The sequence below is a fragment of the Pseudophryne corroboree genome, chromosome 6, assembly GCF_028390025.1.
Source record: "Pseudophryne corroboree isolate aPseCor3 chromosome 6, aPseCor3.hap2, whole genome shotgun sequence".
NCBI lineage: Eukaryota > Metazoa > Chordata > Amphibia > Anura > Myobatrachidae > Pseudophryne > Pseudophryne corroboree.
The window spans coordinates 111,103,793-111,126,111 of NC_086449.1; the positions used below are offsets into that span (position 1 = coordinate 111,103,793).

Genomic DNA, 22,319 nt, shown 5'->3' on the forward strand with positions numbered 1-22,319 from the left:
TAAGCCTGGCAAAACCCCTGCTTCGGGGTCAGCCGGTGTTGATCCAGTCAGACAACATCACGGCAGTCGCCCACGTAAACAGACAGGGCGGCACAAGAAGCAGGAGAGCAATGGCAGAAGCTGCAAGGATTCTTCGCTGGGCGGAAGATCATGTGATAGCACTGTCAGCAGTGTTCATTCCGGGAGTGGACAACTGGGAAGCAGACTTCCTCAGCAGACACGATCTACACCCGGGAGAGTGGGGACTTCATCCAGAAGTCTTCCACATGATTGTGAACCGTTGGGAAAAACCAAAGGTGGATATGATGGCGTCTCGCCTCAACAAAAAACTGGACAGGTATTGCGCCAGGTCAAGAGACCCTCAGGCAATAGCTGTGGACGCTCTGGTAACACCGTGGGTGTTCCAGTCAGTGTATGTGTTTCCTCCTCTGCCTCTCATACCCAAAGTACTGAGAATTATACGGCAAAGGGGAGTAAGAACGATACTCGTGGCTCCGGATTGGCCAAGAAGAACTTGGTACCCGGAACTTCAGGAGATGCTCACGGAAAATCCGTGGCCTCTACCTCTAAGACGGGACCTGATTCAGCAGGGACCGTGTCTATTCCAAGACTTACCGCGGCTGCGTTTGACGGCGTGGCGGTTGAACGCCGAATTCTAAGGGAAAAAGGCATTCCAGAAGAGGTCATTCCTACACTGGTTAAAGCCAGGAAGGAGGTGACTGCACAACATTATCACCGCATTTGGAGAAAATATGTTGCGTGGTGTGAGGCCAGGAAGGCCCCCACGGAGGAATTTCAATTGGGTCGATTCCTACATTTCCTGCAAACAGGATTGTCTATGGACCTCAAGTTGGGGTCCATTAAGGTTCAAATTTCGGCCCTGTCGATTTTCTTCCAGAAAGAATTGGCTTCAGTTCCTGAAGTCCAGACTTTTGTAAAAGGAGTACTACATATACAGCCCCCGGTTGTGCCCCCAGTGGCTCCGTGGGACCTTAATGTAGTTTTGGATTTTCTCAAATCCCATTGGTTTGAGCCACTCAAATCGGCGGATTTGAAATATCTTACATGGAAAGTAACCATGCTACTGGCTCTGGCTTCAGCCAGGAGAGTGTCAGAATTGGCGGCTTTATCGTATAAAAGCCCATATCTGATTTTCCATTCGGACAGGGCAGAACTGCGGACGCGTCCTCATTTTCTGCCTAAGGTGGTGTCAGCGTTTCACCTGAACCAGCCTATTGTGGTGCCTGCGGCTACTAGCGATTTGGAGGATTCCAAGTTGCTGGACGTTGTCAGGGCATTGAAAATATATATTTCAAGGACGGCTGGAGTCAGAAAATCTGACTCGCTGTTTATACTGTATGCACCCAACAAGCTGGGTGCTCCTGCTTCTAAGCAGACGATTGCTCGTTGGATTTGTAGCACAATTCAACTTGCACATTCTGTGGCAGGCCTGCCACAGCCTAAATCTGTCAAGGCCCATTCCACAAGGAAGGTGGGCTCATCTTGGGCGGCTGCCCGAGGGGTCTCGGCATTACAACTCTGCCGAGCAGCTACGTGGTCGGGGGAGAACACGTTTGTAAAATTCTACAAATTTGATACCCTGGCTAAAGAGGACCTGGAGTTCTCTCATTCGGTGCTGCAGAGTCATCCGCACTCTCCCGCCCGTTTGGGAGCTTTGGTATAATCCCCATGGTCCTGACGGAGTCCCCAGCATCCACTAGGACGTTAGAGAAAATAAGATTTTACTTACCGATAAATCTATTTCTCGTAGTCCGTAGTGTATGCTGGGCGCCCATCCCAAGTGCGGATTGTCTGCAATACTTGTACATAGTTATTGTTACAAAAAAATCGGGTTGTTCTTGTTGTGAGCCGTCTGTTCAGAGGCTCCTACGTTGTCATACTGTTAACTGGGTTCAGATCACAAGTTGTACGGTGTGATTGGTGTGGCTGGTATGAGTCTTACCCGGGATTCAAAATCCTTCCTTATTGTGTACGCTCGTCCGGGCACAGTATCCTAACTGAGGCTTGGAGGAGGGTCATAGGGGGAGGAGCCAGTGCACACCACCTGATCCTAAAGCTTTATTTTTGTGCCCTGTCTCCTGCGGAGCCGCTAATCCCCCATGGTCCTGACGGAGTCCCCAGCATCCACTACGGACTACGAGAAATAGATTTATCGGTAAGTAAAATCTTATTTTTGATCTTAACACTCTTCATTCGCTAGGCATTAACAAAGACTTCGAATTAAAGTGGTTTTTATAACATCTTTTAATCTCATGCTGCTGTATTTATTAGATTTCATATATTCTTCTGAATGTTTTTAATTGTATATACTCATTATACATCGGAGGATTTCTGTCTGTTTTTTAGACCCTATTAAGAGTATTGGAAAAACTTAGGCTTCTTGGACCATGAGGAGTGTACATTTGTTTTGTGACGAATCAAAGTGGTTTTTATTATTTTATTTTTAATATTTCATTTAACTATATGTTGTCATCAGATTGCATATACTTTTTTTTATTGCATACACTCATTATATATTGCATGTTTTTTGTCTGCTTTTTAGATCTCATTAAGAGCATTTTTAAAAAATTTAGACTTCCTGGATCATCGGGAGAGTGCATGTGTTTGTGGCGATCACCATGGCAACAATGTATTATGGAGACGGCAGGCCGGGAGAAGCTGTTGAAACGGATGTGACGCTAAGGGTTCTGTGTGTGTGGTGAGGAATCAACTGCGGGGACGCATCACAGGTTGCCACGGCAGCGGAGTCGCCGTGGGGATGACGCCAGCGGACTCCGAATGACAGCTTCCGGGAGTGTCTCGGCACGGCTGCTAGGGAAAAGGATGAGGGGGAGCCGCCGGTAGATCGGACATGATGACTTCCGGGAGCACGTTGGTTGCCTAGGAGATGACGTCACCGCGGGTTTGAGATCCCGCGCATTCAGAGACACGAGGCGTGGCTCCCATCCGGACCAACCACCGGTTATGCACATATTTGATTGACATACTGTATGGATGCACCTTTAAATAGTGAATATAGGAACAATGAGACCTCTGATTGGCCCACAGAGGTTTAATGGATAGATGAAGGGGATTGGCTTTAGGGGGTATATAAGCTAGTTCTGTTACAGAGACTTTTATTCTGCCTTGAGAAAGACCCAGAGTACTTGGGTCGAAATGCGTCGGCTGTTTACCTGGACCCCGAGTTTCTGGTCGATTGGACTGCAACACTGGTTGCCCGAGGGCATTCATGGACTGTCCACCCCGGGAGACTATCTGGTGACTTTTTATCATCTTGCCTGTTTGAGAGCTGCTTCACACCAGTTCTCAACGAACTCTGGTAATTGTGCTATCAGAACCATATGTACCAGAACTTGGGGATCATCTTTTTATTGTGTCTTCTTTAGAGTTTTATGTATGTGTATGTCAGTTTATTAAATTAATTGTACTACACATGATATATTTCTGATCTTTTCCTACATGGTGAGAATTCATCTGTCAAAAGGGAATGGAGCTATGAAGAGACCCTTCATCATATAAGGAATGTATTGCCATACCTTTGTTATTTGATTTAGGCGCCTGCTTATTGTCATTTATCCTAAACCCACTTGCTTTGGAAATTGGAAGATGTGTATGCAGGCGGGTGGGCTGGCTGGGTGGCGAGATGCGGCGGCCGTGGTCTATGATATCACACTGCCGCGTCATCAAGGCACAGGTCACAGCCGGAGCATGAATGATCCTCTAAGAAGAGCCCGGGCCAACAGTTCACTCTGAAGGTGCAGGAAGCTGCTCTGGCTCCGCGGCACACCTTTCAACTAGTGTGCCACGGCACACTGGTTGAAAAAGCCTGTACTAGAGTATAGTTTTATGCTTTGTGTATATAGATTTATTCATACTTGTGGTGTCTCATCTAAATAACTGATTTTTACAGGAGATGTAGAAAGATAACTTGGGGAAGTTGCCCATAGCAACCAATACACTTTCAGCTACCATCTAACACAGTCTATAAAATGACAGAAGCTGATTGGCTGGGAAACATCTCCACTTTATCTCTATTAAAGGTTTGATACAGGTCCAATAATTTTCACAAACACTGATAACAGAATGCCCAATATTTACTAGCAACCAATCATATACTGTAGCTGTCATTCATGTAGTACATTCTATAATTTTGTACAGTAGGTAGAATCTGGATGGTTGCTATGGGCAACTTTTCCATTCGTCATATTTTGAAGGTTTGATACATCTCCCAGAGTGTCCCTGTATTTCTGGACACATCATCTACCCTTTTCGTTGTAGGTGCTACCTATCTAAGAGATGGGGAACATACGTATGCCAACATGAACAGGACAGAACTCAAACAGCGGAAGGCAGGTAAGGAGTCAGAAATCTTGGGTAAAGAACTAATACATAGGTGACTATTTACAAAAAAATGTGATTCCACCCCAAAAATGAACATTTCTTATCATTGCATATCATGGCAAAAAGGGACGTTTTTTTCGGGGCTGTGGGCCTAATTCACTAAGGATTGCAAATTCTGCTAAGTAGCAGAATTTGCAATCCTTGTGATTGCATGCTGGGGGCCGTCCATCGCAGGGCAAGGCGGACAGGCATGCTGACCGCCGGCCGCCCTCTTGACCAAGTAAAAATTGCGATCACACCGCAATTTCTGCTTGATAACAAAAAAATGGGTAGCCTCCTGGACCCGCCTCCATTTTAGTAATCGCAGTGGCTGCATGTGACATCACACCCTTATCATGCCTACCGCTCGTGCCACCACACCCTCGTTTTGACGCCATGACTCTACAACGCTTCGCCTTGGAAGCGAAGCGTTGCCCTCCCCCCCCCCGCCCCGCGAATGCCTGTGCCTGGTTGACAGGCAGAGGCGATCACATTTTTTGCGGGGTTATGAAGCATTGACGTGCTGGTCAGGGTGGGCGGCAGGAGAAGCAATGTCTCACCTGGCATACTCCCTTACACTCCAGAGTTTTGGTTATAAAAATGATTAAACTAATACAAAGATAATATTTAAAGTTATACCTATTATCTTTCAATTTTTCTAATATTTTAAATAGTCAAAACTCACCACCAAATCATGTGTGTGTAAATCTGGCTCTGATACTAGCTAGTGCCTCACCAGCCACTGACCTCACCGCACCTCACTGCTATGAAGTAATAGATATTGCTGTGACATTTCCTGTGTTAGGCTATTGCTAATTACCTCTGATACTTGAAATCCTGCAATTTCCGCATGATTGAAATATATATATTTAAAATCAAAACAATTGTCAAATACAGCAGCAGCATGTAGTCAAACAGGTTAAGTGTTCCAACATTTCAGAGCAAAACTTCTTTCTTCAGGGATAACAATAAAATAAACTTCTTACATTAAATAAGGCTATCACCTTATTCAGATGCTTGCTGACTGGAAGTGGTAGTGCAGTCAAGTGATGTCAATACAATATGCGCTCATCACCATAGTAACACTACAAATTAGTATGAAATATTACAAACCCAAGATAATGATGTAATGCATCATAGCAGAAATGTATGGTACAGCCTTAAAGCTCTACTACTTAAGAGTCTGATTGTAATGCTTGTAGTAAGAAAGCATGCAAAAAAAGCAAATGGACAACAGCTAATAACATCCATAATAATACCTGTTGCAGGCATTATTATTATTATTATTATTATTATTATTATTATTATCCTTTATTTATATGGCGCCACATGGGATCCGCAGCGCCCAATTACTGAGTAAACAAGCAAAAACATGAAGACAGTGACTTACAGTTCAATACAATATAGGACAAGTACAGGGTATATATAAACATAGCTGCGTCAGTAGACAGCACTGAAATAAGTATCAGGGTGGCAGAAAACCGAAGGATTTGGTGCCATCAAAGGTAGTATTGAAAAGAAGATAAGTTAAGTAAGAGATGTAAAAGCACATAAGGGAAGAGGACCCTGCTCGTGAGAGCTTACATTCTAAAGGGGAGGGGCACACAGACAGGGGTGACACAGATGGGGTAGAAAGTGAGCGTGGGCCACAGAAGGCTTAGGATGAGATTTGGCTGGGTTTGGTGAAGAAGTGTGTCTTGAGAGCCCGCTTGAAGTTTTGTAGAGAGGTGGAGAGTCTGAGGGGGAGAGGTAGAGAATTCCAGAAAAAGGGAGCAGCACGTGCAAAATCTTGGAGGTAGGAGTGGGAGGAAGTAATCAGAAGGCAGGAGAGGCGACGTGCATTAGCAGAGCGAAGAGGACAGCCGGGAGTGTAAAGGGAGATAAGGTCAGATATGTAACTGGGAGAGGAGTGGGTGAGGGCTTTGTAAGTGAGTGTGAGAAGCTTGATATGTATTCTGAAGGGGAAGGGGAGCCAGTGAAGGGCTAGTAAGAGAGGTGAGGTGTATATAGTGCGTTTGTTGAGGAAGATGATCTGGGCAGCAGCATTGAGGATAGATTGGAGTGGAGAGATGTACAGTATGTGTTAGGGATGCCAGTCAGGAGGAGATTACAGTAGTCCAGTTTGGAGATGACCAGTGAGTGTATAAGGGTCTTAGTGGCATCCTGGGTGAGAAAGGGTCTGATCCTGGAAATATTTTTGAGATGAAAATGACAGGTTTGTGATAGGTGCTGAATGTGTGGTTTGAAGAAGAGGGAAGAGTCAAGGATTACTCCAAGACAGCGCACTTGGGGGCTAGAGGAGATAGTAGTGCCATCTATAGATAGTGAAATTGTGGGAGGTGAGGTTGTGCGGGAGGGTGGAAAGATGATCAGCTCAGTCTTAGACATGTTAAGTTTAAAAAGCGCTGGGACATCCAGGAAGAGATAGCAGAGAGACAGTTGGATACACGAGTGAGGAGAGCAGGAGAGAGGTCAGGGGAAGAAAGGTAGATTTGAGTATCATCAGCATAGAGATGACATTGTAAGTCAAAAGAGCTACTGAGATCTCCTAAGGAGGATGTATAGAGAGAGAAAAGGAGAGGACCAAGAACAGAGCTTTGGGGGACACCTACAGTTAGTGGAAGTGGGGGAGGTGCAGCCATGAGAGGAGACAGAGAAGGAACGGTCAGAGAGGTAGGACAGCCAGGAAAGGGCAGTATCACGCAGACCAAGGGAGTGAAGGATTTGCAGAAGGAGAGGGTGGTCCACAGTGTCAAAAGCAGCAGAGAAGTCAAGAAGAATAAGCAAAGAGTAGTGACCCTTGGATTTAGCAGATAGGAGGTGTCACTATCCGGGTGTCTGGTCGCCATTTTCTGCCGGTTAGGTGTATCCTGAGATTGGCTCAGCTTGCCAGGCCCGGGTCATAACTATGCTTTGGTTACATTTCATTGTTATGTTACCTGCAGCGCCGGCTCAGCGGCCTTCTTAGTGTTTTCACCTGGCCTGGTGTGGCGCTCTCAGCCCGTCTCGGCCGTCGCCGCCACACCCATGGTCCTGCCGCATGGAGACTGAGTGTGGCGTTCTCTGTGAACCGCGGCCACTGCTGTCATCCCTGTGGCCGTTGTGCGTGTAGCGTGGAGTCTTCTGCTGCTGCGGTCTCCGCCGCCATTGTTGTTTGGCACATGGTTCTTTTCCCCTTCAGACTCTGTCAATGGGCGCAGTCATGTTGGATGGGGTCACATGTCAAGCTTCTCACCAATCCACAGCGCTGCTGGTGCCTGTGTCAAGTTGTTAGCCAATGCCTGTTCACCAGTGGATATAAATATCCTGTCCCAGCACCCAGGAAATTGTCAGTGCTTCAATTGTCTTCCAGTCTACAGCTTCACTAGAGACTCTCCTGTGTTATACTCTGCAGTACAGCCTGACTCCCCTGTGTCCATACTCTGCGGTGCAGTCTGCTTCTCCTGTGTTAACTCTCTGTGGTGCAGCCTGCCTCTCCTGTAATAACTCTCTGCAGTGCAGCCTGCTTCACCTGTGTTAACTCTCTGCGGTGCAGTCTGCCTCTCCTGAGATAACTCCCTCTGGTGCAGCCTGCCTCTCCTGTGATAACTCTCTGCAGTGCAGCCTGCCTCTCCTGTGATAACTCTCTGCGGTGCAGTCTGACTCTCCTGCTATTGCACCCTGTGTCGGCAGAGTATATGTTTTGGCTAACAGTAGCTATTCTCCAGCGGAACTCTGTCCACATGGTTCTCAGTATCCCATATTATAGCTAAGAGCTATTCCTGCGATCTCTAGCTTCATTCCTATTTTTTTTTCAACGTTCTCAAGCATCACTAAATACTAGTGATGTGCACCGGAAATTTTTCGGGTTTTGTGTTTTGGATTTGGTTCCACGGCCGTGTTTTGGATTCCGACGCGTTTTGGCAAAACCTCCCTGAAAATTTTTTGTCGGATTCGGGTGTGTTTTGGATTCGTGTGTTTTTTTTACAAAAACCCCTCAAAAACATCTTAAATCATAGAATTTGGGGGTCATTTTGATCACATAGTATTATTAACCTCAATAACCATAATTTCCACTCATTTCCAGTCTATTCTGAACACCTCACAATATTATTTTTGTCCTAAAATTTGCACCGAGGTCGCTGGATGGCTAAGCTAAGCGACCCAAGTGGCCGACACAAACACCTGGCCCATCTAGGAGTGGCACTGCAGTGTCAGACAGGATGGCAGATTTAAAAAATAGTCCCCAAACAGCACATGATGCAAAGAAAAAAAGAGGTGCAATGAGGTAGCTGTGTGACTAAGCTAAGCGACCCAAGTGGCCGACACAAACACCTGGCCCATCTAGGAGTGGCACTGCAGTGTCAGACAGGATGGCAGATTTAAAAAATAGTCCCCAAACAGCACATGATGCCAAGAAAAAAAGAGGTGCAATGAGGTAGCTGTGTGACTAAGCTAAGCGACCCAAGTGGCCGACACAAACACCTTGCCCATCTAGGAGTGGCACTGCAGTGTTAGACAGGATGGCAGATTTAAAAAATAGTCCCCAAACAGCACATGATGCAAAGAAAAAAAGACGTACAATGAGGTAGCTGTGTGACTAAGCTAAGCGACCCAAGTGGCCGACACAAACACCTGGCCCATCTAGGAGTGGCACTGCAGTGTCAGACAGGATGGCAGATTTAAAAAAATAGTCCCCAAACAGCACATGATGCAAAGAAAAAAAGAGGTGCAATGTGGTAGCTGTGTGACTAAGCTAAGCGACCCAAGTGGCCGACACAAACACCTGGCCCATCTAGGAGTGGCACTGCAGTTTTCTAGCGAGAGGATGAGTGCTTCCATCCTCATGTGAATCTGAACCACTAGCCATGAACATAGGCCAGGGCCTCAGCCGTTCCTTGCCACTCCGTGTCATAAATGGCATATTGGCAAGTTTACGCTTCTCATCAGACGCTTTTAATTTTGATTTTTGGGTCATTTTACTGAACTTTTGTAGTATACTTGACGACACAGAAGTAGAGCAATGGACTACTGTACCGTACTGCTATACATATACTGGTGGTCACAGCAAAATTCTGCACTGTCCCCTCCTACTATATACTGCGCACAACTAAAACGCAGCACATGTATGGATGCATAGTATACTTGACGACACAGAGGTAGAGCAGTGGACTACTGTACCGTACTGCTATATATATACTGGTGGTCACAGCAACATTCTGCACTGTCCCCTCCTACTATATACTGCGCACAACTAAAATGCAGCACAGGTATGGATTCTAGAGATGAGCGCCTGAAATTTTTCGGGTTTTGTGTTTTGGTTTTGGGTTCGGTTCCGCGGCCGTGTTTTGGGTTCGAACGCGTTTTGGCAAAACCTCACCGAATTTTTTTTGTCGGATTCGGGTGTGTTTTGGATTCGGGTGTTTTTTTCAAAAAACACTAAAAAACAGCTTAAATCATAGAATTTGGGGGTCATTTTGATCCCAAAGTATTATTAACCTCAAAAACCATAATTTACACTCATTTTCAGTCTATTCTGAATACCTCACACCTCACAATATTATTTTTAGTCCTAAAATTTGCACCGAGGTCGCTGTGTGAGTAAGATAAGCGACCCTAGTGGCCGACACAAACACCGGGCCCATCTAGGAGTGGCACTGCAGTGTCACGCAGGATGTCCCTTCCAAAAAACCCTCCCCAAACAGCACATGACGCAAAGAAAAAAAGAGGCGCAATGAGGTAGCTGTGTGAGTAAGATTAGCGACCCTAGTGGCCGACACAAACACCGGGCCCATCTAGGAGTGGCACTGCAGTGTCACGCAGGATGGCCCTTCCAAAAAACCCTCCCCAAACAGCACATGACGCAAAGAAAAAAAGAGGCGCAATGAGGTAGCTGTGTGAGTAAGATTAGCGACCCTAGTGGCCGACACAAACACCGGGCCCATCTAGGAGTGGCACTGCAGTGTCACGCAGGATGTCCCTTCCAAAAAACCCTCCCCAAACAGCACATGACGCAAAGAAAAAAAGAGGCGCAATGAGGTAGCTGACTGTGTGAGTAAGATTAGCGACCCTAGTGGCCGACACAAACACCGGGCCCATCTAGGAGTGGCACTGCAGTGTCACGCAGGATGTCCCTTCCAAAAAACCCTCCCCAATCAGCACATGATGCAAAGAAAAAGAAAAGAAAAAAGAGGTGCAAGATGGAATTGTCCTTGGGCCCTCCCACCCACCCTTATGTTGTATAAACAAAACAGGACATGCACACTTTAACCAACCCATCATTTCAGTGACAGGGTCTGCCACACGACTGTGACTGATATGACGGGTTGGTTTGGACCCCCCCCAAAAAAGAAGCAATTAATCTCTCCTTGCACAAACTGGCTCTACAGAGGCAAGATGTCCACCTCATCTTCACCCTCCGATATATCACCGTGTACATCCCCCTCCTCACAGATTATCAATTCGTCCCCACTGGAATCCACCATCTCAGCTCCCTGTGTACTTTGTGGAGGCAATTGCTGCTGGTCAATGTCTCCGCGGAGGAATTGATTATAATTCATTTTAATGAACATCATCTTCTCCACATTTTCTGGATGTAACCTCGTACGCCGATTGCTGACAAGGTGAGCGGCGGCACTAAACACTCTTTCGGAGTACACACTTGTGGGAGGGCAACTTAGGTAGAATAAAGCCAGTTTGTGCAAGGGCCTCCAAATTGCCTCTTTTTCCTGCCAGTATAAGTACGGACTGTGTGACGTGCCTACTTGGATGCGGTCACTCATATAATCCTCCACCATTCTATCAATGTTGAGAGAATCATATGCAGTGACAGTAGACGACATGTCCGTAATCGTTGTCAGGTCCTTCAGTCCGGACCAGATGTCAGCATCAGCAGTCGCTCCAGACTGCCCTGCATCACCGCCAGCGGGTGGGCTCGGAATTCTGAGCCTTTTCCTCGCACCCCCAGTTGCGGGAGAATGTGAAGGAGGAGATGTTGACAGGTCGCGTTCCGCTTGACTTGACAATTTTGTCACCAGCAGGTCTTTCAACCCCAGCAGACTTGTGTCTGCCGGAAAGAGAGATCCAAGGTAGGCTTTAAATCTAGGATCGAGCACGGTGGCCAAAATGTAGTGCTCTGATTTCAACAGATTGACCACCCGTGAATCCTTGTTAAGCGAATTAAGGGCTGCATCCACAAGTCCCACATGCCTAGCGGAATCGCTCCGTGTTAGCTCCTTCTTCAATGCCTCCAGCTTCTTCTGCAAAAGCCTGATGAGGGGAATGACCTGACTCAGGCTGGCAGTGTCTGAACTGACTTCACGTGTGGCAAGTTCAAAGGGCATCAGAACCTTGCACAACGTTGAAATCATTCTCCACTGCACTTGAGACAGGTGCATTCCACCTCCTATATCGTGCTCAATTGTATAGGCTTGAATGGCCTTTTGCTGCTCCTCCAACCTCTGAAGCATATAGAGGGTTGAATTCCACCTCGTTACCACTTCTTGCTTCAGATGATGGCAGGGCAGGTTCAGTAGTTTTTGGTGGTGCTCCAGTCTTCTGTACGTGGTGCCTGTACGCCGAAAGTGTCCCGCAATTCTTCTGGCCACCGACAGCATCTCTTGCACGCCCCTGTCGTTTTTTAAAAAATTCTGCACCACCAAATTCAAGGTATGTGCAAAACATGGGACGTGCTGGAATTTGCCCATATTTAATGCACACACAATATTGCTGGCGTTGTCCGATGCCACAAATCCACAGGAGAGTCCAATTGGGGTAAGCCATTCCGCGATGATCTTCCTCAGTTGCCGTAAGAGGTTTTCAGCTGTGTGCGTATTCTGGAAAGCGGTGATACAAAGCGTAGCCTGCCTAGGAAAGAGTTGGCGTTTGCGAGATGCTGCTACTGGTGCCGCCGCTGCTGTTCTTGCGGCGGGAGTCCATACATCTACCCAGTGGGCTGTCACAGTCATATAGTCCTGACCCTGCCCTGCTCCACTTGTCCACATGTCCGTGGTTAAGTGGACATTGGGTACAACTGCATTTTTTAGGACACTGGTGAGTCTTTTTCTGACGTCCGTGTACATTCTCGGTATCGCCTGCCTAGAGAAGTGGAACCTAGATGGTATTTGGTAACGGGGGCACACTGCCTCAATAAATTGTCTAGTTCCCTGTGAACTAACGGCGGATACCGGACGCACGTCTAACACCAACATAGTTGTCAAGGCCTCAGTTATCCGCTTTGCAGTAGGATGACTGCTGTGATATTTCATCTTCCTCGCAAAGGACTGTTGAACAGTCAATTGCTTACTGGAAGTAGTACAAGTGGGCTTACGACTTCCCCTCTGGGATGACCATCGACTCCCAGCGGCAACAACAGCAGCGCCAGCAGCAGTAGGCGTTACACGCAAGGATGCATCGGAGGAATCCCAGGCAGGAGAGGACTCGTCAGAATTGCCAGTGACATGGCCTGCAGGACTATTGGCATTCCTGGGGAAGGAGGAAATTGACACTGAGGGAGTTGGTGGGGTGGTTTGCGTGAGCTTGGTTACAAGAGGAAGGGATTTACTGGTCAGTGGACTGCTTCCGCTGTCACCCAAAGTTTTTGAACTTGTCACTGACATATTATGAATGCGCTGCAGGTGACGTATAAGGGAGGATGTTCCGAGGTGGTTAACGTCCTTACCCCTACTTATTACAGCTTGACAAAGGGAACACACGGCTTGACACCTGTTGTCCGCATTTCTGGTGAAATACCTCCACACCGAAGAGCTGATTTTTTTGGTATTTTCACCTGGCATGTCAACGGCCATATTCCTCCCACGGACAACAGGTGTCTCCCCGGGTGCCTGACTTAAACAAACCACCTCACCATCAGAATCCTCCTTGTCAATTTCCTCCCCAGCGCCAGCAACACCCATATCCTCCTCATCCTGGTGTACTTCAACACTGACATCTTCAATCTGACTATCAGGAACTGGACTGCGGGTGCTCCTTCCAGCACTTGCAGGGGGCGTGCAAATGGTGGAAGGCGCATGCTCTTCATGTCCAGTGTTGGGAAGGTCAGGCATCGCAACCGACACAATTGGACTCTCCTTGTGGATTTGGGATTTCGAAGAATGCACAGTTCTTTGCTGTGCTGCTTTTGCCAGCTTGAGTCTTTTCATTTTTCTAGCGAGAGGCTGAGTGCTTCCATCCTCATGTGAAGCTGAACCACTAGCCATGAACATAGGCCAGGGCCTCAGCCGTTCCTTGCCACTCCGTGTGGTAAATGGCATATTGGCAAGTTTACGCTTCTCCTCCGACAATTTTATTTTAGGTTTTGGAGTCCTTTTTTTACTGATATTTGGTGTTTTGGATTTTACATGCTCTGTACTATGACATTGGGCATCGGCCTTGGCAGACGACGTTGCTGGCATTTCATCGTCTCGGCCATGACTAGTGGCAGCAGCTTCAGCACGAGGTGGAAGTGGATCTTGATCTTTCCCTAATTTTGGAACCTCAACATTTTTGTTCTCCATATTTTAATAGGCACAACTAAAAGGCACCTCAGGTAAACAATGGAGATGGATACTAGTATACAATTATGGACTGCCTGCCGACTGCAGACACAGAGGTAGCCACAGCCGTGAACTACCGTACTGTACTGTGTCTGCAGCTAATATAGACTGGTTGATAAAGAGAAGATGTCTATGTAACTATGTATGTATAAAGAAGACTGAAAAAAATCCACGGTTAGGTGGTATACAATTATGGACGGACTGCCTGCCGAGTGCAGACACAGAGGTAGCCACAGCCGTGAACTACCGTACTGTACTGTGTCTGCAGCTAATATAGACTGGTTGATAAAGAGAAGATGTCTATGTAACTATGTATGTATAAAGAAGAATGAAAAAAAACCACGGTTAGGTGGTATACAATTATGGACGGACTGCCTGCCGAGTGCAGACACAGAGGTAGCCACAGCCGTGAACTACCGTACTGTACTGTGTCTGCAGCTAATATAGACTGGTTGATAAAGAGAAGATGTCTATGTAACTATGTATGTATAAAGAAGAATGAAAAAAATCCACGGTTAGGTGGTATTACAATTATGGACGGACTGCCTGCCGAGTGCAGAGACACAGAGGTAGCCACAGCCGTGAACTACCGTACTGTGTCTGCTGCGACTGGATGATAAATGATATAAAAAATATATATATATCACTACTGCAGCCGGACAGGTATATATTATATATTATATAATGACGGACCTGCTGGACACTGTCTGTCAGCAGAATGAGTTTTATTTTTATAGAATAAAAAAAAAAAAAACACACAAGTGAAGTCACACGACGAGTGTTTAACTTTTTCAGGCAATCACAATATAAGTATACTACTAACTATACTGGTGGTCAGTGTGGTCAGGTCACTGGTCAGTCACACTGGCAGTGGCACTCCTGCAGCAAAAGTGTGCACTGTTTAATTTTAATATAATATGTACTCCTGGCTCCTGCTATAACCTATAACTGGCACTGCAGTAGTGCTCCCCAGTCTCCCCCACAATTATAAGCTGTGTGAGCTGAGCAGTCAGACAGATATATAATATATATAGATGATGCAGCACACTGGCCTGAGCCTGAGCAGTGCACACAGATATGGTATGTGACTGACTGAGTCACTGTGTGTATCGCTTTTTTCAGGCAGAGAACGGATATATTAAATAAACTGCACTGTGTGTCTGGTGGTCACTCACTATATAATATATTATGTACTCCTGGCTCCTGCTATAACCTATAACTGGCACTGCAGTAGTGCTCCCCAGTCTCCCCCACAATTATAAGCTGTGTGAGCTGAGCAGTCAGACAGATATATATAATATTATATATAGATAATAGATGATGCAGCACACTGGCCTGAGCCTGAGCAGTGCACACAGATATGGTATGTGACTGACTGAGTCACTGTGTGTATCGCTTTTTTCAGGCAGAGAACGGATATATTAAATAAACTGCACTGTGTGTCTGGTGGTCACTCACTATATAATATATTATGTACTCCTGGCTCCTGCTATAACCTATAACTGGCACTGCAGTAGTGCTCCCCAGTCTCCCCCACAATTATAAGCTGTGTGAGCTGAGCAGTCAGACAGATATATATAATATTATATATAGATAATAGATGATGCAGCACACTGGCCTGAGCCTGAGCAGTGCACACAGATATGGTATGTGACTGACTGAGTCACTGTGTGTATCGCTTTTTTCAGGCAGAGAACGGATATATTAAATAAACTGCACTGTGTGTCTGGTGGTCACTCACTATATAATATATTATGTACTCCTGGCTCCTGCTATAACCTATAACTGGCACTGCAGTAGTGCTCCCCAGTCTCCCCCACAATTATAAGCTGTGTGAGCTGAGCAGTCAGACAGATATATATAATATTATATATAGATAATAGATGATGCAGCACACTGGCCTGAGCCTGAGCAGTGCACACAGATATGGTATGTGACTGACTGAGTCACTGTGTGTATCGCTTTTTTCAGGCAGAGAACGGATATATTAAATAAACTGCACTGTGTGTCTGGTGGTCACTCACTATATAATATATTATGTACTCCTGGCTCCTGCTATAACCTATAACTGGCACTGCAGTAGTGCTCCCCAGTCTCCCCCACAATTATAAGCTGTGTGAGCTGAGCAGTCAGACAGATATATATAATATTATATATAGATAATAGATGATGCAGCACACTGGCCTGAGCCTGAGCAGTGCACACAGATATGGTATGTGACTGACTGAGTCACTGTGTGTATCGCTTTTTTTCAGGCAGAGAACGGATATATTAAATAAACTGCACTGTGTGTCTGGTGGTCACTCACTATATAATATATTATGTACTCCTGGCTCCTGCTATAACCTATAACTGGCACTGCAGTAGTGCTCCCCAGTCTCCCCCACAATTATAAGCTGTGTGAGCTGAGCAGTCAGACAGATATATATAATATTATATATAGATAATAGATGATGCAGCACACTGGCCTGAGCCTGAGCAGTGCACACAGATATGGTATGTGACTGAGTCACTGTGTGCTGTGTATCGCTTTTTTCAGGCAGAGAACGGATTATAAAGTAAACTGCACTGTCCTCACTAGTAAACTCTCTCCACTCAGTCTCTACACTTCTACAGTAACAGTACTCCTCCTAGTCAGCTCCAGTAAATCTCTCTCAGTCTCTTATAATCTAAATGGAGAGGACGCCAGCCACGTCCTCTCCCTATCAATCTCAATGCACGTGTGAAAATGGCGGCGACGCGCGGCTCCTTATATAGAATCCGAGTCTCGCGATAGAATCCGAGCCTCGCGAGAATCCGACAGCGTCATGATGACGTTCGGGCGCGCTCGGGTTAACCGAGCAAGGCGGGAAGATCCGAGTCGCTCGGACCCGTGAAAAAAAACATGAAGTTCTGGCGGGTTCGGATTCAGAGAAACCGAACCCGCTCATCTCTAATGGATTCATAGTATACTTGACGACACAGAGGTAGAGCAGTGGACTACTGTACCGTACTGCTATTAGTGATGTGCACCGGACATTTTTCAGGTTTTGTGCTTTGGTTTTGGATTCGGTTCCGCGGCTGTGTTTTGGATTCGGACGCGTTTTTGCAAAACCTCCCTGAAAATTTTTTGTCGGATTCGGGTGTGTTTTGGATTTGGGTGTTTTTTTTTTTTTTACAAAAAACACTCAAAAACAGCTTAAATCATATAATTTGGGGGTCATTTTGATCCCATAGTATTATTAACCTCAATGACCATAATTTCCACTCATTTCCAGTCTATTCTGAACACCTCACACCTCACAATATTATTTTTAGTCCAAAAATTTTCACCGAGGTCGCTGTGTGACTAAGCTAAGCGACCCAAGTGGCCGACACAAACACCTGGCCCATCTAGGAGTGGCACTGCAGTGTCAGACAGGATGGCAGATTTAAAAAATAGTCCCCAAACAGCACATGATGCAAAGAAAAAAAGAGGTGCAATGAGGTAGCTGTGTGACTAAGCTAAGCGACCCAAGTGGCCGACACAAACACCTGGCCCATCTAGGAGTGGCACTGCAGTGTCAGACAGGATGGCACTTCAAAAAATAGTCCCCAAACAGCACATGATGCAAAGAAAAAAGAGGTGCAATGAGGTAGCTGTGTGACTAAGCTAAGCGACCCAAGTGGCCGACACAAACACCTGGCCCATCTAGGAGTGGCACTGCAGTGTCAGACAGGATGGCACTTCAAAAAATAGTCCCCAAACAGCACATGATGCAAAGAAAAAAGAGGTGCAATGAGGTAGCTGTGTGACTAAGCTAAGTGACCCAAGTGGCCGACACAAACATCTGGCCCATCTAGGAGTGGCACTGCAGTGTCAGACAGGATGGCACTTCAAAAAAATAGTCCCCAAACAGCACATGATGCAAAGAAAAAAAGAGTTGCAATGAGGTAGCTGAGCTGTGTGACTAAGCTAAGCGACCCAAGTGGCCGACACAAACACCTGGCCCATCTAGGAGTGGCAATGCAGTGTCAGACAGGATGGCACTTCAAAAAATAGTCCCCAAACAGCACATGATGCAAAGAAAAATGAAAGAAAAAAGAGGTGCAAGATGGAATTGTCCTTGGGCCCTCCCACCCACCCTTATGTTGTATAAACAGGACATGCACACTTTAACAAACCCATCATTACAGCGACAGGGTCTGCCACACGACTGTGACTGAAATGACTGGTTGGTTTGGGCCCCCACCAAAAAAGAAGCAATCAATCTCTCCTTGCACAAACTGGCTCTACAGAGGCAAGATGTCCACCTCCTCCTCATCCTCCGATTCCTCACCCCTTTCACTGTGTACATCCCCCTCCTCACAGATTATTAATTCGTCCCCACTGGAATCCACCATCTCAGATCCCTGTGTACTTTCTGGAGGCAATTGCTGGTGAATGTCTCCATGGAGGAATTGATTATAATTCATTTTGATGAACATCATCTTCTCCACATTTTCTGGAAGTAACCTCGTACGCCGATTGCTGACAAGGTGAGCGGCTGCACTAAACACTCTTTCGGAGTACACACTGGAGGGGGGGCAACTTAGATAAAATAAAGCCAGTTTCTGCAAGGGCCTCCAAATTGCCTCTTTTTCCTGCCAGTATACGTACGGACTGTTTGACGTGCCTACTTGGATGCGGTCACTCATATAATCCTCCACCATTCTTTCAATGGTGACAGAATCATATGCAGTGACAGTAGACGACATGTCAGTAATCGTTGGCAGGTACTTCAGTCCGGACCAGATGTCAGCACTCGCTCCAGATTGCCCTGCATCACCGCCAGCGGGTGGGCTCGGAATTCTTAGCCTTTTCCTCGCAGCCCCAGTTGTTATAAACCTAAAAATATGGAGAACAACTACCAACTAGCTTTCATCACTCAATATAATAGCCAGCATCAAGCTTTCGAATAAATCATAAATAAACATTGGCATATTTTACAACTAGATACCAAATTAAAACCACTGATCAAAGACAAACCACAGATTATATACAAAAAGGCACAGAATTTAAAACAGAGTCTAGTTAGAAGTTATGTACCATCTGAAAATACCAAAATGAAGGAAAATCAGGGAAGTTTCTTTTGTTTAAAATGTGTGGCATGTAAGACAACTAAGCAAACATCAGTACAGCCCATAAAGAAATTTAAATCTAATATCACAAAAAAAGAATTTGATGTAAAATGTAGAATTACTTGTGACACCGAAAGAGTAATCTACATGTTAGAGTGCCCTTGTGGACACCAATACATAGGACAGACTAAAAGAAAATTGAAGATTCGTATATCTGAGCACATATTAAATATTAAAAAAGGTTTGGAGACCCACAGTGTGTCCAAACATTTTTTAAACTGTCATAATAAAGATGCTTCGAAGTTAAAATTTATGGGCAAATAATTGGAGAGGAGGCGATATATCACAAATTTTGAAACAAAAAGAAACAAAATGGATTTATTTCATGGATACGTTAACTCCCAAGGGTTTAAACATTGATTTAGAACTTAATGCTTTTTTATAAATTAGTATAAATATATTATATACACATCACATTATTAGAATTGCGCAAAACCATATAAACATCAAAAGAAAAAATAATATCATGGACAGCTCTCTTTTTTTACTCCTAATAGAAATTAGGACACATGGTAACCGCCTGTTTTTAATTGAATTTCCGTTTTTTTAATAAAGTTTTTTATCCTATAAAAAGGGATTGAGGATGTCCATTAGTTATCCTAGATGAAGGGGTTACGCCTGAAACGCGTTGGATTACACACTAAGGAGACCCTACTGTGCACTGAATTTGGAAAATCAGACTGTGCAACACGGACGGGGAACTAGCAGCCAGCCAGCCGCTAATCACAGCCGCCAGCCGGCCGCCAGCCGCCTAGCCGCTAATTAAAAAAGCGGCCAGCCGTCAGCCGTCTACCTAATAACAGTGAGGAGCAAACACCGTGTACTACGGGTGCCGGGACCGCTGTTTAAAGCAAGGACGAACAGGGGTAAGATACTCCTCATACAAATTCAGTTAATAACAACTTACGGACTCACAAGTATTTAGATAGTGGTAGATAGTTATCCTGGTCTTTGAACAGAAAAAGTGGTGTTGTGGATTAGATGGCGCTAACGTTCATGCAAAGGTGGAAATCGTGAGGGAGCTGGAATACTTAGCTATGCTCTGTGTATCGCCGCGGTTGATCGGAGAGACTCTATGTTCAGGTCCCCGATGTAGCGTTCGACCATGGACAGAGTAAAAAAGATAAAAAACACACAATGTGTAGTGTTGTTACATGCAAAATGGTAAAAAGCTTTACCAATCTCATCCGGCGTACCTCACTTACAATGTGAGTCGTCGGATGACAGATATAAAGGTATCTTTTTCTGCATAAAAGATGATGTTTCTTTACATGAACACACCTCACTTACATACAAGCAGATGTTTGTACTCCTATAAAGGTATCTTTCTTGACCATAGACACTTTTTCACAAAGAGATGGTGATAAAAGAGTTGGTACGTGATTGGCGTACCTAACACTCACTGTGACAGCTTGATGTCTCCTCACATCATGGTTTCTTTGAAAAAGGCTCCGTCCAGAAAAGGTAAAAGGATATGTTTTTATTCAACAATAAAAAAACTAAATAAAAAACTGAATAAAAAGGCTTGAATCAGCGTAAAAGTCAAATTCTGAGGGAGGTAAAAAACCGTCTTGGAACATGAAAGTGGCCAACTTGTGTAAGTCCCAATTAAACAACTAAGACAAGGTCTTACCTTCCCTCAGAGTGGAGTGACTGGTCCGCCGATGCAATATCCCCTCTTGGCCAACGCGTTTCGAGTCAAAGGACTCTTTTTCAAGGCATGAGGGTCCATAGCAATAGGTTTCCCTATTTATAGTGAATAGGGTGAGTTACTTCTGGTCACATGACCGGAACCGGAAGTGATGAATGATGAACGAATTAAAAATTTGTAAAAAACATTTTTAAAGACTTACTGACATATGTATAAATTAATAGTCTGTAGACTAATTCATGTGCAAACTTTAAACACATTATTAACAATAGTTCTTGTGATGGAAACAGAAAACGAGCGAAACAGGAAGTTCTATCCCGCTAGGGATTGTGGATGATGTAGTTCTCCATAGCGTGGATGGAATACCAACGGAAACGGATGTTCTTTTCCGTTTGGGATTCTGGGAAATGTAGTTTTCTACTCTAATTTCCGGACGCTGATTGCGGCGGAAACGGAAGACAGGGGACACGGTCACTCGCTGAGGATTGCGGGAAATGTAGTCTCCAGCTGTAGATCTTTTGTCGCTGGACGCAGCCGCAGTGGGGGTCCGGATTTATGTGAATGTTCTCCGTGGTGATGAAACACACTGCACTGGATTGTGGACTATGTAGTTCACTGGGCGGCCATTTTGGTAGTTCTAAGTCTTCATCCATAGCTTGCAATAAGTGAAATGGACAGACTGATTCTATTCTGTGTTCTTGATTTTAGTGTCCCTCTTTTTTCCTTTTTCCTTCTTTTGGACTCATATTACTGAAATAAACAGGGGTATACATTAACTATACTTACATGAATAGACAATGTGTATTATTTTATAAAATTATGTGATCGAAGTGAGTCTGTGAATAAGTGACACGTTGGATTGTGTGACATTGGATTAATAACTTAAAGTGTGTTAAATTACAGAATTCCTGCTGGGATTGGACGAATGGGATATGATGTGAAAAGATGCATGTGCACATATATACATATGTGCACACATACATATATATATATGTACATATATATATATACATATATATATATATATAGTGACAGAAATTATTCTGCTTCTCTGGTTTTAGTTATAGGAACCATTTAAGTTCGAAGTCATGGTTTAAGCCACCAGGTGTTAGAGTGTTAAGTAGGAATATGGTCTTCATCTCGGAGATGGCCAGGTTCTTATCGATGTTTTTATCTCTCCAAGTGGATTTGATGTGTTTAATGCCAATGAATTTCTTTATATGTTGAGTGGAGCAGTTATGTTTTATCCTAAAATGATTAGAGAGATGGTGGGTCTCTATTCCTTTTTTAACGTTTCTTAAATGCTCTCCTATTCTTATCTTGAGGGGTCTTGTAGTTCTACCGATGTAATTGAGGCCGCAGGAGCATTCAATTAGATAAATTACATTGGCAGTGTGGCAGGTGATAAAGTCCCTGATTTTATAGGTGACATCGTTGACTGTTACTTCAGAGTGTTTGCTGATGGGATCTTTGATATTTCTACATCCAATGCAGAGTCCACATCTGTGGAAACCTTTGGTTCTAATTAGGTTCCGAGTAGGCATATGTAACGCACTCCGTACTAAATGGTCCTTTATATTTCTTGATTTCCTGTA

At 45.0% G+C, this 22,319-nt stretch overlaps 1 protein-coding gene across 6 annotated transcripts in view; it reads left to right on the plus strand.

Moving 5' to 3' along the window:
• LOC134936579 (CD209 antigen-like protein C) overlaps positions 1–22,319 on the plus strand; it is a 171,174-nt gene that overhangs the window by 73,347 nt on the left and 75,508 nt on the right. For 5 of the 6 annotated variants that reach the window (XM_063931675.1, XM_063931673.1, XM_063931670.1 and 2 more), the window contains exon 2: positions 4,300–4,374. In XM_063931675.1, the coding sequence (XP_063787745.1) occupies positions 4,300–4,374 (75 nt within the window). Of the gene's footprint in view, positions 1–4,299; positions 4,375–19,647; positions 19,940–22,319 lie in introns of those variants that run through there. The other variant, XM_063931674.1, reaches the window with a different exon arrangement.